The sequence below is a fragment of the Nerophis ophidion genome, linkage group LG22 (assembly GCF_033978795.1).
Source record: "Nerophis ophidion isolate RoL-2023_Sa linkage group LG22, RoL_Noph_v1.0, whole genome shotgun sequence".
NCBI lineage: Eukaryota > Metazoa > Chordata > Actinopteri > Syngnathiformes > Syngnathidae > Nerophis > Nerophis ophidion.
Window position 1 is genome coordinate 30,374,740 of NC_084632.1, and position 16,675 is coordinate 30,391,414.

General features: G+C 36.2%; 1 protein-coding gene across 15 annotated transcripts in view; it reads right to left on the reverse strand.

The window, feature by feature from the left end:
* Positions 1–536: 536 nt before the first annotated feature.
* dock7 (dedicator of cytokinesis 7) overlaps positions 537–16,675 on the reverse strand; it is a 91,462-nt gene continuing 75,323 nt past the window's right edge. For 11 of the 15 annotated variants that reach the window (XM_061883673.1, XM_061883670.1, XM_061883684.1 and 8 more), the window contains 11 exons: positions 16,034–16,226; positions 15,798–15,941; positions 15,575–15,706; positions 11,359–11,373; positions 9,158–9,283; positions 4,913–5,002; positions 4,598–4,834; positions 4,379–4,522; positions 4,196–4,302; positions 1,737–1,904; positions 537–1,198 (listed from right to left, as the gene is read on the reverse strand). In XM_061883673.1, coding sequence (XP_061739657.1) covers positions 1,156–1,198; positions 1,737–1,904; positions 4,196–4,302; positions 4,379–4,522; positions 4,598–4,834; positions 4,913–5,002; positions 9,158–9,283; positions 11,359–11,373; positions 15,575–15,706; positions 15,798–15,941; positions 16,034–16,226 — 1,399 coding nt within the window. In that variant the 3' untranslated portion in view covers positions 537–1,155. Of the gene's footprint in view, positions 1,199–1,736; positions 1,905–4,195; positions 4,303–4,378; positions 4,523–4,597; positions 4,835–4,912; positions 5,003–9,157; positions 9,293–11,358; positions 11,374–15,574; positions 15,707–15,797; positions 15,942–16,033; positions 16,227–16,675 lie in introns of all 15 variants that reach the window. The other 4 variants (XM_061883680.1, XM_061883674.1, XM_061883671.1 and 1 more) reach the window with 1 other exon arrangement.

A 16,675-nucleotide genomic window follows, 5' to 3' on the forward strand; every position in this document is an offset into this window, starting at 1 on the left:
TTACTGTAATTAATTAAGAGTGTAAATGTGTGTAGTGTAGTTCATGTCCAGGAGGCTCTCATTATGTCCAAAAGCTATTTAGAAGGTTGTAAACACTTTGTTTATGCTCAAGGTTTGTATTGATTTATTAATGATTCCTACTTTGCAGAAATCCCTTTATTGTGGTTGTGTCCGGAATCAATTAACAGTGCAAAATAAGGGACAACAATCCTTTTCAGACACCACAAATAGTAACACAAACTTTATACACGCAGAACATAAAGCAAAATGCAACATTTAACACCACTTCTTTAACGAGGACTCCACTTACCATAGCAGTGTGATGCATTCAGTGGCACCCTGGAAACACGGACTCTTGTTGACTTTGATTGGGCTATTATGTATGCTACAACTTTATTTGGCTGTAAAGTGGGGTTTTCAGCCACAATTGATGAAAAGCATAAAAACAAACTTGGCCCACTGCAATAAAGTATTGATCTTACCTTAATGTTCCATCCTGTGGTCTAATGTTTGTACAAAACACAGCATGAGCCAACTGAACATTAAAATATTTATTTTGCAAAATATTTAAAATTAAAACAGACCTACATAAAATTATACATTTTAGTACCTAACTTTAAAACATTTCTTTAACAAAAACTGGTAAAGCAATAAGATAAATATTTTTTTTTTGTGCATGTTTTGATTTTTCCACTGCCATTCCTCCCAGGTAATATTAACTTTCAAGTTGTAAAATGCACTGCTACAACAGAAAAAAAAAAAAAGTGCACACATTAAATACAGATAATTTTTTTTGACACATACGTGAATTAAAAAGACACCTTAACATTTAAAAAGTTTATGTTGCAGAAATGTGTCAGTATTTGGTGTACAAAGTATTTTTTTGGCACTTAAAACCAATAACGGTATGTCAACATTCCAGGTAGCAGTGGTTTGTTTGGTGGCTTGCAGCAGGCGCAGTCTCGTGCTTCTATGTTAAAAAGTGGTCAAGGTGTCCTCTTTCAAATCCACTGGATGGTGTGTAAACAGGATAAGACACTGGAATGACGTACCAACTTGCAACTCTCCAACTAACTCTAGTGAACCCTTCGGCTATTTACACTGGAGAATAAATTAATATTGCATCTTCTGGTGTTGCTCTGTGTAGTCTCTTCTTCAAATGTCAACTTTGCGAAGACTTAGTCTGCTAAACGAATCTCTGGGAAGAAAGAAAACGTAGGAAAAATTTTTTATGTGAAAATGTCAAAATACCAACAAGAATACAATTGTTTGGACAGGGGTATTGTGAGATTTTCCTTGCCCTTGGTTTGTGCAGCCCTTTGAGACACTAGTGATTTAGGGCTATATAAGTAAACATTGATTGATTCAGGAAATGGGCTGTAGGGGGCAGTAACGTTTGCCTGCTGTTTAGGTGACAAAAAGCGAGGTTTGCATCAAATGTTGCTAGATTATCATATTTGTACAATCTGTCATTTACAATATTTCAAAACCTGCCTGTTACAAAGAATACATCCTGCATTAAGTCTGATGTTGACTTTCTGGTCTGCCATTTTTGTCTACTGAGTACCATCAAAGAGTTTAAGTAACAGTATTCCATCCTAACAATGCCATCGGGCAACACTGATTGCATCATCAATATAAGTACATATACTCAAAATATTTGATAAGTATTTGTAATACATCTTTATGTTTTCAAGCCGCTTTGAGAGTCGCTATCAAACAAAAAGGAAACCTACCTGTGTGAGTTGACCTGCAGCACTGGTTTATAAAGCTGAGGGATCTTTCTGTTGATGAGGGGCTGCAGCGCCTCCTTCAGGCGGTGATAATTCCTCTCCAGCTCCCTCTGGTATTCCTTCTGGTCAGGACCTATCAGGCTCTTGTTCTTACGCAAGGCATCTTCACACCTAAGGAAATATGTTGGGGTACAAAGTCAGCATTGTTAAACTTGGGCCGTACTAAAAAAAAAAAATTTTTATGAAACGGTGTATTATCATACAGTTTTTTGTTTAATAATTTATTATATTTAGTTTAATAATTTGTTATATTTAATCAACAATATTTAGATATTTTTATACTGTGTATTTAAATTAGAATATTTATTTGTATTTATTTGTCATATAAACACAAACACAAAGTATATATAAATACACGCAGTATATATATAAATATATGTATTAATATATATATATAAATATATATTTATACTGTGTATGTATATATATATGCACATATTCACTATATTATATGTATTATATATACATACATATATAAACACTATATTATATATATGTATATATACACACAATGTGTAATTGGTGTGTAAATTGAGTAATTGTCAATATTGATCTAATACGATATCAGAATGTATCACACAAACTTAGGTAGGTATAAAAAATACTAACCTACTGGAATGCAGTTATGCATTTTTAACAAAAAGTGGAGTGGTATTCTTTTTTTAGCGACAACTAGTGGCCACTATATTTTATTTAAAAAAAGCTGAAGATGCAGTAAGATCAAATGATGCTGACATATTTGTTACTGGACACTATATCTGTAAATGATATGGAACTATAAATATTTGATACTTTTTTATAGAGATAAATATCACTTTTAAACTGCGGTAATGTTCAATCAAGGTTAACGGTCCAGCGTTGCAGAAGTAAATAGGCTGCAGGACTGCTTGCTCAGACCTGCATCAGATAATTTGCTGATATTGAAAGTAAATATTGGATCGGTACACCCCTATTATCAAGGGTTGAATAAATATCTGGATACATTCTAAACTTATTTGACGTGCTAATGTAAGGTTGTAGAAGTCCCAATAGTCCATGAAATAGTCCAATGTATTCCATTGGACTATTTCATGCACTCTGAATTCCAAAAGCCTAATGCAGGATATGGATGTTCTGCTTAAAAAAGGTAAGAAATGATCTATAGCAGGGGTCACCAACGCGGTGCCCACGGGCACCAGGTAGCCCGTAAGGACCAGATGAGTAGCCCGCTGGCCTGTTCTAAAAATAGCTTAAATAGCAGCACTTACCAGTGAGCTGCCTCTATTTTTTTTTTATTCTTTATTAACTGGCAAGTTGGTCTCGATTTGCTCGACATTTTTAATTCTGAGACAAAACTCAAATAGAATTTGAACATCCAAGAAAATATTTTAAAGACTTGGTCTTTACTTGTTTAAATAAATTCATTTATTTCTTTACTTTGCTTCTTATAACTTTCAGAAAGACAATTTTTAGAGAAAAAATACAACCTTAAAAATTATTTTGGGATTTTTAAACAGATATATCCTTTTACCTTTTAAATTCCTTCCTATTCTTTCCTGACAATTTAAATCAATATTCAAGTATTTTTTTAATTATTATAGTAAAGAATAATAAATACATTTTAATTTAATTCTTCATTTTAGCTTCTGTTTTTTCAACGAAGAATATTTGTGAAATATTTCTTCATGATTAATATGATTAAAATTCAAAAAAAAATATTCTGGCAAATCTAGAAAATCTGTAGAATCAAATTTAAATCTTATTTCAAAGTCTTTTAAATTTATTTTAAAATTTTTGTTCTGGAAAATCTAGAAGAAATAATGATTTGTATTTGTTAGAAATAAAGCTTGGTCCAATTTGTTATATATTATAACAGAGTGCAGATTGGATTTTAACCTATTTAAAAAATGTCATCAAAATTCTAAAATGAATCTTAATCAGGAAAAATTACTCATGATGTTCCATAAATTCTTTTTTAATTTTTTTCAAAAAGATTCGAATTAGCTAGTTTTTCTATTCATTTTTTTGGGTTGAATTTTGAATTTTAAAAAGTCGAAATTGAAGATAAACTATGTTTAAAAATTTAATTTTCATTTTTTTCCTGTTTTCTCCTTTTTTAAACCGTTCAATTAAGTGTTCTTTTTCATCATTTATTCTCTACAAAAAACCTTCCGTAAAAGGAAAAAATATGTACGACGGAATGATAGACAGAAATACCCATTTATATATATATATATATTTTTTTTTAAAAGGTAAATTGAGCAAATTGTCTATTTCTGGCAATTTACTAAAGTGTGTATCAAACTGGTAGCCCTTCGCATTAATCAGTACCCAAGAAGTAGCTCTTGGTTTCAAAAAGGTTGGTGACCCCTGATCTAGGGTGTTCCAATGTACTAGAGATTTTTTTGGGGAATGTTGCCTACCTCTTAGTGAAGTCCTTAAAGCAGAGTCGTAGCTTATTGTGGTGTCTGTACAGTTTGGGGTCGCTAGGGATTTCAGACAGGAACACCTGGGCAACCTCCAACGGCCCCTGAACACAACATTTCAAATGCACTGGGAATGTTGTTGTCTTCTGAGCATGTCGGGACTAACGTTCCAATGTTCACCTGGTTGACAGTAGTGCCCACTGAGCCCTGCAGGACCATCTGCAACATCTTGGCATCAGAAGGATCCTGGTGTGTGGCGAACGCAAGCTCCTGCGTCTTCTTCTGCATGTCCTCGATGGCCACCTCGATGGGCGTAGAAATAATCTGGAGAGGGACATAAAGAGTCCTAAAAACTGACGGACACACAGTGAAGCGCCATTTTCTATTGGGCTCATTCACCTCCTCCTTGTGGATGATGTTGATGCGTGTCTTGATGTAAGGGAAGGCATGAGACGTGGTCAGGATGGTCTTGCGCTTGAACTGCTCATGCAGGTCGCCATGTGCTCGGCCATCCAGCGTGAAGGGCGTGCAGTAGACAAAACGACGCAGGTTGTAGTTCTTGTCAAAGTACGTGATGCGGTCCTTCATCTCGTAGGTGTCAAAGTACGGCTCCACGTACGTGATCTGAATGAAGGCCTGGAAGGGGAAAGAGGACTTAATAATGTATGTTCATGGTCGCTTTTCTGGTCGGATGAAAGGCGGTCTTGTCCCGACCTTATTTGGGTCAAGCTTGCACTTGTCGACTGGGTTGGAGTCCTTGATGACTTCCACCTGATCTTCACCATACTGATCCCCATAGAAACCCTGTTAAGAAGCGCAAAGCAACATTGAATGGAACCACTTCAAATAAAATGTGCCTTCTAATGCAATCATTAAAAAATCGTGGATTTTCAAACAAAAAAAGATTTGAAAACAAAAATAATGGATTTAAAATAATCTTAATTTTTTTGGTCCCAAATCGTTTTTTTTTTTTGTCACCAATCGTTTTTTACACATTCCATTCATGCATTTTCTACCGCTTATTCCCTTCGAGGTCGCGGGGGAGGCTGAAACCTATCTCAGCAACAATCGGGCAGAAGGTGGGGTGCACCCTGGACAAGTCACCAACTCATCGCAGGGCCAACACAGATAGACAGACAACATTCACACTCACATTCACACACTAGGGCCCATTTAGTGTTGCCAATCAACCTATCCCCAGGTGCATGTCTTTGGAGGTGGGAGGAAGCCGGAGTACCCGGAGGGAACCCACGCAGTCACGGGGAGAACATGCAAACTCCACACAGAAAGATCCCGAGCTTGGGATTGAACTCAGGACCTTCGTATTGTGAGGCAGACGCACTAAACCCTCTTCCACTAGGCATCCCGTTTTTTATTAAATTTTGGTGACAAATACTTTTTTATTTTGATGACACATTTTTTTTATTTATTTTGGTGACAAATTATTTTGACCACATCAGGGTTTTTTTGGTTAGAAATAAGGTTTCCCCTACATGCAGTTGATTGTGGCGCTCTGCCGCGGCAAGACAAAAGTCACCATACCTTAAAAATTATTTTTTTTACTTAAAAACAAATGTAGGTAACATATTGTATGAATGGATATATACTATAAAGTCCATTATTTTCATACTATTGGCCATAATTAATTTGAACAAAAATCTCAAATATCATAAAAATGTTTGAAAAACATGCATCTAAATTGCCTGTCAGCATAAAGGGTAGAGCAGGTCGCGCACCTGATCGACCCTGAAACGGGATTGGCACTCGAAAAAAGTAAGGAGAGAAAGTTTAAAGAAAAAGGTATTTCAAGTTAATTAATTTCTCGTTCCAGCCGGTGAAAACCACCATCATTTTGACACTGCTACCGACAGTATTGTTTAACTTTACACCCTGTGTGTCTCCAAACCTCCATCTGTGTGTGGAGTTTGCATGATCTCCCGGCGCGTGTGTGTGTGTGTGTGTGTGTGTGTGGGTTTTCTGCGGGTACTCGGGCTTCCTCCAATATTCCAAAAAGACGTATGTTAGTTTAATTGGAGACTCAAAATTGTCTGGAGGTATGAACTTAATTGTTATTAATTTAAAGTGATTCCTATATACAGTGGGGCAAATAAGTATTTAGTCAGCCACCGATTGTGCAAGTTCTCCCACTTAAAATAATGACTGAGGTCTGTAATTTTCATCATAGGTACACTTCAACTGTGAGAGACAGAATGTGAAAAAAAAATCCAGGAATTCACATTGTAGGAATTTCAAAGAATTTATTTGTAAATTATGGTGGAAAATAAGTATTTGGTCAACCATTCAAAGCTTTCACTGATGGAAGGAAGTTTTGGCTCAAAATCTTACGATACATGGCCCCATTCATTCTTTCCTTAACACGGATCAATCGTCCTGTCCCCTTAGCAGAAAAACAGCCCCAAAGCATGATGTTTCCACCCCCATGCTTCACAGTAGGTATGTTGTTCTTGGGATGCAACTCAGTATTCTTCTTCCTCCAAACACGACGAGTTGAGTTTATACCAAAAAGTTCTATTTTGGTTTCATCTGATCACATGACATTCTCCCAATCCCCTGCTGTATCATCCATGTATCCATTTTGGTATAAACTCAACTCATCGTGTTTGGAGGAAGAAGAATACTGAGTTGCATCCCAAGAACACCGTACCTACTGTGAAGCATGGGGGTGGAAACATCATGCTTTGGGGCTGTTTTTCTGCTAAGGGGACAGGACGATTGATCCGTGTTAAGGAAAGAATGAATGGGGCCGTGTATCGTGAGATTTTGAGCCAAAACCTCCTTCCATCAGTGAGAGCTTTGAATGGTTTACCAAATACTTATTTTCCACCATAATTTACAAATAAATTATTAAAAATTCCTACAATGTGAATTCCTGGATTTTTTTTCACATTCTGTCTCTCACAGTTGAAGTGTACCTATGATGAAAATTACAGACCTCTGTCATCATTTTAAGTGGGAGAACTTGCACAACCGGTGGCTGACTAAATACTTTTTTGCCCCACTGTACATGTGCAATTCATGTGTATTTTAATGCACTTTCCTTTGTTTGCTTAGTTTTACAGTCACTTCATTGACTGTTTACATATTTGGCAAACTACATTTTAACATTCATGGAGGGCAGAATATAGTGCAATCTGTGTTACATTTTAAAATAAAACAGCAATTAAAAAAAAGATAAACAATACAATATAAGAAAAAATATGTTAATACTAATAGCAGATGTGTTTCTAATATATATGTATATATATTTTTTTTTTAGCTTTTTAAGGAAAATATATGCATCATTGACGGTTATGCAAATGTTACAATAATGCCTTACAGACCACGCCCCCATTACCAAACCTTTTATTGGGGGATTACAACAATTTTTTTGTTAACAAATTGTTCTTTGTCTGCAAACCTTTTTTTATATTACAGATTGTTTTGAGAAATCTATTTTTTTTTTGGTTGCAAACATTTATTTTCAAACTAATCGTTTTGATTACAAATTGGTTGCAAAGATTTTTAGGATACAAATCCTTTTTTTGGAGTTAAATTTCAAAGTCGTGAGCATGGGCTTCACTGAAAAATTTATCAGAAGCATTTATATTGATCAGTATTGCCCCTCCAGTCTGTTGAGGGCTAAAGTTGTCAGCAGTCACACCCATATAGTCACATCATTTGAGGCTGACCAATTAAAAAGGCTTCTAACATTGTTCAGTGTCGGCCCCATCCACAAGATGGAATTTGAGTCATAACCCCCCAAAAAATTTGATTTGTAAACTTTTTATAGGGCTGTCAAACAATTAAAATAATTACTCACGTTTAATTAAATTTTGTTCATTGTTGACTCAAAATTAATCGCAATAATCGCAGAAAGATATCATTTTTTGTCATTAATACGTGTACCCAACAAAGATAATTTTTTAGGTTTTTGATACCATGACTGGACAATTAATATGCTTTAATAAAATATTTTTAAACATTATGCAGCTCCACCCAAAAACGATATCAAAACGTTCTTAAAGAGAATACAAAAAAATACCTGCAGTGCGTTGGTGTCTTGCCAGATTTTCTATTTTGTAGGAATACAGAATTTGTATTCCTGCTTTAGGAGCACTTGCATTTTGAGGCGAGGAGCTACACTCCCATGTTTAGATAGAACTTTAAGGCACTAATAACGCAAAATGTGGATTGTTACGATCATGCTTTGATTGTCAAAGATGTTAGGGGATATTTTGTACTTTACATGTTGTACAAGTTAATGGCATTCACATCCCTGCACAACAATGTTTTAACCTTTTCTTCCTACTTATTAACAAAGTGTCATAATCAGTCGGTTAAACATTCTGCAATTGCGGACTATCAATCAGAACAGGTTATATAAAAAAATACCTTAGCGATGTGAAGCCGCAAACTGACCGTGTGTGTTTGGTATGAGAAAATATATGTTTGACTTGTTTGGAAGAAAGTCTCTGATAAAAGTGACTTTAGACTTCCTCTCTACTGTCTTTGTTTCTGCTGAGTTTGTTGTATTCCATCTTACTGATGCTAGCTATTTTCGAGCCTGTGGCTCAGCAGTAATATACGGAACGGGCCAAGGGTCAAAAACGTTCATTGCGCGTTAAAAAAAAATTAAGGGACTTATAGTAAACGTGTTATTATCAAGTTAAAATTGACAGTCCTACTTTTGTTGAGTGAAAATATATATAATTTTAATTATGTATTTTTTTTGCAAATCTTTTTTTTGTTTAGTTGCATAAAAAGACACATTTCTCTCTAAATAATAGATGAAGGCAGCATGGCAGAGTAGCGGTTAGCATGTCTACCTCATGGTGGTTCAAATTCCAAACATATTTATTTGCCTTATTTAGCTTGATGAAGAGGGTTAAAATATTTGGGGGAAAAAACACCTTTCAATATGATGCTGTTCCGTCCTATTTCCTATTTCGTCATACTCACCTCCAGCCTGTGAGAGATTTCCGCCAACTTGGTGATGGCTGGTTCTTTGTACACAAACTCCTGCTCATCTAAGTCGCCTAATTTGGAGCCGTAAAAACCAACCCTAAAGTACGTTCCAAACATCCGCTTTCCGTCCTGCAGACAAGGAAAAAAGTGTACAAAACAGCATTACTGTTTTGATTCAGAAAAAGCAGAGGAAATAATGAAATAAATCCAATTAAAATTGGTACAGTAATAAACAAGAATATGTACTTTTTAGATCTTTCATATAAAGCACAGGCGTCAAACTCAAGGGTTTGGGGCCAAATCTGGCCTGTCACATCATTTTTTGTTTATGGAAATAATACGTATATATATATATAGCCAATATTATTCTGATACGATATCAGCACAAATCATAGTACATACTTTTAATCATTTTGTAGTGTAGAATGTCAGAAAAGGTTTAATCAAGTGAAATTAGTCAAACAGTGAACAATAGTAGGTATGAAAAACAACAACCCATTTATTAATAACCTTATGTATGTATTTTTATCTATATAAATTTGATCTTTTGGCACCATAATTCATAAAGATAAACTCATGTTCAGCTTTGCACAAGTAAACACGCTACTGGACTGCTCGTACCGGAGCTTTTTTATTATAACTTGCAAGCGGATATTATCAGGTTCTTTTTTTTTTTTTGCTGACATCGGAGCAATATCAAATTGAGACACCCATAACCTAAATATCTGCTTGTCACCTTGACTTATGATTTCAAAGCAAGTTATCATCAGTAAAATATAATAAGTGGGGCAATTGAAACATTTATATTCACAGTTAGAAGCAGGCCTTCATTGACAACCATAACTGGGATCTGGCCCTAAATGTAAACTAGTTGGACACCCCTGATCTGACGTATCGATGTTGGATATTTTAGAATTTGTTCAGTACCAAAGTGAGAAAAGTACAAAAAAATAAAGCCGCAAGAATAGTCTGTTTGACTCCACAAATTTACCAGCCAGCAACACATTTAATCAAATTTAGAGCATGTCTTCAAAGGTCATCATCAATCCTCATAAGAGTGCTGCTGAATAAAAACAGGTAATTAACGCAGATGTCGTAATCCTAATGCCTACAACCAGCTCACAAGTATTGTGTCAGTGTGTGTTGTAAGTGTATGCTACAAATAGGAAATAATGATAAATCAAAAATGTATTCACAAGTTAAATAAAATGAATGAAATTAGAGCAGAAATGTGAGAAGCCCCAAAAACAAAGAAACTTACCATAAGAAACAATTAAGTTAAGTGGGAAGGAGGGTTCGGCAACCAGGAGAATTAAAAAAAAAGGAGAAAAAGAACACATTTTAATGAGGTTAACTTCCTCTATAAATGTAAACATAACACAACTAAACACTGAATACGTTGGAATAACACCAACAAAAAAATAGAACTTCAGAACTGATTGTGGAGAATTCTATACCATGCAAAGGTAGACAACAAAGAACAAGTCAAAAAGTGAGAAAATAAAGCTCCACAATCTCAAAGAAACACACCATGCACTGTAATGAGTGCTTTGTCCATGCAGCAACCACAGATTGTTAATACTGTTAACTAAAAATGTAGTAAATGAATGAAAAATATAATAAACGGGTCGATTTAGTTGAAATAATATGGTTAAAATAAAAAAAATACAAAATGAAGTGTTGTGAGTTTTAGACAAATCATCTTGATGCTCTCAAGCTTAACCATCCAATTGTGAGCTGTGCTTAACCCAGAGAAGCTGAAATGGAGCCGCGGGAGTAATGAAAAGTATGACGGCGAAAGTTTCAGCAAACAGGTGTGTTCTGACAAAGAAAGTGCGGAATGCGCAGGTGATGCATTCACAGATACTTTTTTTTTGTGTGTCAGACAGTGTGGCTCCCATGCACACAGCCTGTTAGCGGTTGGAACGAAAGTGCCTCCCGCACTACATGAGGGAAGAAGGTGAGAGGGGAGGAAGAACAAGGATGTCGCTGCCGGTGCAGCAAGTGTCCCTGATGACGGCAGACAAGTTGACGTTGCCTGCAGTTGTTAATGGACTAGACGCGTGTCAAAAAGCAAAGCGAGTATCAGATAGCTTGCCGCTGGAAAATGAAATGAGTGATTACAAATTATAATGTGAAAAAAAAATAGGTCAACAAGACGAGCAGGGCCAAGCAGGAACACTTTAAGCACCTACCTCCCAGCCAGTACTCTGTGTGATAAACAGAACACAGCACATGTGAACAACAGCACACTTACAACCCCTGTCTCATATTCAGTGTTACAGCAACAAAAGGAGGACTTTGCTACCATGCCAAAACTCCTAATCATGCACACTTTGGTTCCTACTAGGGCTTGCTGGTATTATAGTTAACACCAGTATATTTAAGAAAAGGGTATATTTGATATATCAGAGGCTTCTCTGACACACAATGACAAACTGCAAAAAAAAAAAAATCTAATTAATATGGTGCCCCCGACTCCTGAGTAATGCTATGCTTTGGTCAGGGATTGCATTTGGCTATTGGTGATGACTACAGCTTTACACAGTAATAACCAATATACACCAATTTGCTCGAGAATGTATATTCAGGGTTTGTACACCTTTTCCATGGCCAAATTTAAGCCCTTTTTAAGGAATTTCAAGATCAATTTCCCAGTATTCCTCAAAAGGCGAAAAACCAGTGTGAATAAATCCATAGCCGTGTTGTTTGAGGTCACTAAATGCTGTCTGTCTGTAGGAAAAATACGGAAAATCTGCTAAAATCTTAGCCTAACATCGAACCAGCAGTTATTATTAACTGAATGGGGCATTGAAAATGAAGCAGTGTTTCTGTAGCTATTTCAATGTCATTGGTGTTTGCAAACGTGTCTCCATTTGCGTTTTTTTTCTTCCTTCAAATTTCTTGTTCTTTTTCTTACTCACAGCAAATGACATTGAACAGCACGGATTGATTCACATCGTATTTGTGCTTGTAAACGGCATAATGTAATATTAATACACGCACCCTCAAAATTTCAATTTCACTCATTTATCAACAAAACTGTTTGTCATTAATATAAGGTTAATAAAGGAAAATATTTTGTTTGTTTCACCATACCTCAGTCACCTTTCATCAAACATATCTAGCCTTATAACTGTGGCTATGATAAGAAATTAACAAAAACACAAAAGTTTACTTTGTTTGCTTTCACTGAGGTAGCCAGACTTGTTAAGTACACAACGATAATAACAGAGAAAGAAATGCATACAACAGAGTTGTATAAAAACTACTAAAATTAACTCAGCTCTAAGTTGTGAAAAAGGTAACATTACATGACTCTCAGAGTACAAACAAGTCCAATAATGGACTAATAATTTCCATCATTAAAACGACAACCTCCCGGCATGATGGAGCTGTTTAATGTCCTCCATATATACGACTCTGGCATGCAAGCTCATGCGAGTAGCTTTCATTTTTAAGGAAACTTATTTCATTTTTTTTTCCATATTATAATTTGCCTATTGAGTTAGGCTGTCGAGAAATAAGATGAACATTTCCAAGCATTTACAAGCACTTCAACCAAAATTCAAGCATTTTTCAAACCTTGAAAACACAACATTAAAATCCAAGCATTTTCAAGGTTTTTAAGCACCCGTACGAACCCTGTTTATTTCTCCTTGGAACGACTTTATCACAAATTTCATCTGTTTATGTTGTAAGCAACTTAGAACCGCAGCTAGCGACAGCTTCTCTTTGCTGCTCGCTTTGTGTGTTAAATGTTTAGCAACACCTTGAAATAGGGCTGGGCGATATTGGCTTTTATTAATATCTCGATATTTTGGCTTAGCCTTGAATGAACACTTGATGCATATAATCATAGCAGTATGATGATTCTATGTGTCTACATTAAAACATTCTTGTTCATACTGCATTAAACTTTCATGCAGAGAGGGAAATTACAACTAAGTCAATTGACCAAAACTGTATTTATTAAATACTCTTCATTCTCTCGCGGGTGACTTTTTAAATGAAAGAACGAATTAGTAGTGCTGCTACTTTTTGTAGCAACACTTGTGGTGCATACTTTGCATATTGATGTTGTCTGCTAAATATCTTCCCGCTTGAAGCCTAATCACCGCCAGATGATGGACCCCCTGCTGTTTTTTGGGGGGATTAGTTGTTCTTCCTCCATTTCTGATCAGTTTAGCACCTTCTCTTTCTTGTAATGTCACTCCTACCACTCCGCTTGCACCACCTGCCTCAGCTAACGTTAGCCATGCTGCTACCTCTCTGCTCGGCGAGAGCGTATGACGCTACACGCGCGACAGTATGTGACGTATGTAAGAAGTTGGGCTTGTTTTACGTCTCTTTGAGAAGGAGAGACAAGGAGTGTGAAGAGCCTGTAGTGTAATGCCAGCAGCTACTGTAAAATCAACTGCGTGAGAACGTGTACTCGAATATTACGATATAGTAATTTTTTATATCGCGGAGAGGCAAACTCGCGATATATTGTTTATATCAATATATCACCCAGCCGTACCTTGAAAGTGCGTCTGCATAGGCCACGCGGACTAAATTACTGTTGCAGAACTGCTGGGTGGCTGAAAAGTAGTTTTAAACTTAACAGCCAGCGGCTTTCATCGCATTGAGCGAGGACAAGCTCCATCTATCCACACGCACAAGTATGAGGCTATAAACCTAACGCTAATTAACAAAATGAATGAAAACTGCTTTGACATAGTAACAGCTAACTAATTACTTTATGAAAAAACTAACAATACAATACACCTTACAGCAAAATCATCCTGAGTACTCTTAACACTGGTTATCTAGCCATAAAAGACTTAGGCAGCTTTGAGCAATTTGCACGTTTTTTTAAGATACCATATACCGCCATTCGGAGTACAAACCGGTATCAGTTTTGGTTCATATTGCCCAGCCCTAGTTCCTACTGAACAATAATTATAAAGGTTTTTGCACTGGTGCAGTTTAATAAAACAAATGTGCAATAAAAGTCTTACAATGGCCACAATAATCGGACACAAAAATGTCTGTCTGAAACAGGTGTCATACAGAATGTAAGGGATAAGTAAGTACCACCAATGATCAAAGTTAAAAAACAAAAACAAGCCCGTAATACAGTACATCTTAAGTATTGCATTAATTTCTATCAAGAAATACTTTCAAGTATGGGTGTACAACTTTTTCACTTTCCATACGATAACAATATTGGAGCCTTGAGTATTGGCCAATACTGTTAATAATCTGATCTGATACTTGCACAAATCATACACACTTTTCTTATTCTCTTCAGTGTGAAGTGTTAGGATAGGTTTGACCAAGTGATATTATTCAAAGAAAGAACAATGGCGGGTATGAAAAATATTAAACTATTTATTATAAATGGTCTGAAATGGACTTATGCCGTTTTTAATTCAATTAGAGTGGTAATTGTTTTTAGTGACACCTAGTGGTCACAATAATTATTTACGCTAAGCTCGTGATGCAATAAATTGAATGATGCGGACACGTTTTTTACTGGATACTTTTTTACTGGGGTGGTATAGCTTGGTTGGTAGAGCTGCTGTGCCAGCAACTTGAGGGTTGCCGGTTCGATCCCCGCTTCCGCCATCCTAGTCACTGCCGTTATGTCCTGGGACAAGGCACTTTACCCACCTGCTCCCAGTGCCACCCACACTGGTTTAAATGTAAAAAATTAAATATTGGGTTTCACTATGTAAAGCGCTTTGAGTCACTAGAGAAAAAGCGCTATATAATATAATTCACTTCACTTCACTTTCGAAAACGCTTCCGTATGTATAAGTAATATGCAACTGTAATAATCTGATACTTGTTTTTTATTGACTAATGTTGTGTTTTAGACTGAAATAGTGGTCAATTAAGGACACTTATTGCGACTGTCGAGCTTGTGTGCTATTATGTGCTAAGCTGTTGTGTAGCTGCTAGCTCCTAGTAACCTTTTACCTACCGTGTTTTTGCCTTCTGTAAATGACCTGTAAACAACTTGACCAACCTAATGTTCGTATTGGAGGACATTTAGATGTTAACTGGCTGTTCAGTGACACTGTATCAAAGCTTTTACCTGAGATTTGGGTGCAAAGCTTACATAATCCAATACTTGTTTTTTGGCCGATACTGGACCGATATCCAAAATCCATATTAAATCACGACACCCCTGCTTCCAAGTTTGTCAATAAAGTGCGTGAAAAGAAAATATTACAAGCATGAGAATGCACAACTGTGTGAATATAGATTATAATGAGGATTTTAAAATAAGTGTTGAGTTTGCCCCTTAATAGTTACATATAAATACTAAATGTAATTCTGAAAAAAGGCTTGCATAATTCAAAATTACATTAAAAACATCGAAACTTGTTTGGGAAACAACGCAGTAGAACACATATTCACCTGATGGACAATTTTTCCGAAGGCTTCCTGAAGTTTACCATGAATAGTGGCTAGCTTCTTTGCATCCCTGTTGGCTTCATGGACTGGGATCAGTACCTTATACACTTCATTTACTGCCTCATACATGCCAGCCTAACAGGGACAAATATCACAAAAAGCCAAGTTACGATGAGGGAAAGAAAAATTACACATTGTATAATCATTCATCTTTTATCATTCTCACCAAAGAGAATGATGAAGCAGCTTGTTCCAAGAGTCCCACTAGGCCGAGTTCAGTGAAGTATTTCCCCGAACAGATGCCTTCCTCATCTGGTGACACCACATCATCAGACACTGCCGACTCCTCCAACACGTTGGAGGAAATATACTACATACACACACAAATGCACAACAGAATGAATTACATAGGCACACACTGGCCGAAATTTCTCATGTAGGAATATTTCAAGGTGTCCTGACCTGGAAGGTGACACAGCCGACAGGCAGATACTTGCGATCCTCCAACATGCTCAGGTATTCTGCTACCAAGGCAGCACTGTGCACTAAACACTGAGCGGCCTCAGCATGGTTGTTCCTCTCTGAGTGTTTTCCAGCCATGTTCTGGAGCCATGTGAGCCGCAGGTCTGGTGACGTCTGGTAACCCTTTGCAATTCTACAGACGGATATGCATTAAAATACTGATGAATTACGGGACCACATCACAGTTATGGCTGCCCTCAGGAGGCCAATTGTAATAGTGAATAATAGGAATATTTGGGTTTGCCTCATGATAGTATAATACAATTGCTAATGCATTTGATTTTTTTTTTTTTTACGTACAGTGAAAAAAAAAAAATTGTAGCTCAGTTGCTACAATTTTACCGTAAAATGTAGTATTTTTTTTTCTTTTTTTTAACTGCATATTACTGCATATATTAAACAGTATCACAAATTGTTCGGTAAAATTATTTTTTAAAGTACATCCATTTTATACTGATTGTCCCTCTCGATGTACAGTACGTAATAACTATAATAATCAATTGCATAAAATATTGTGTTATAATATTAAAAAGCTAAGTTTTTCTTGTGATTTACTGTAAATGGAAAAACGGTACCTCTGTT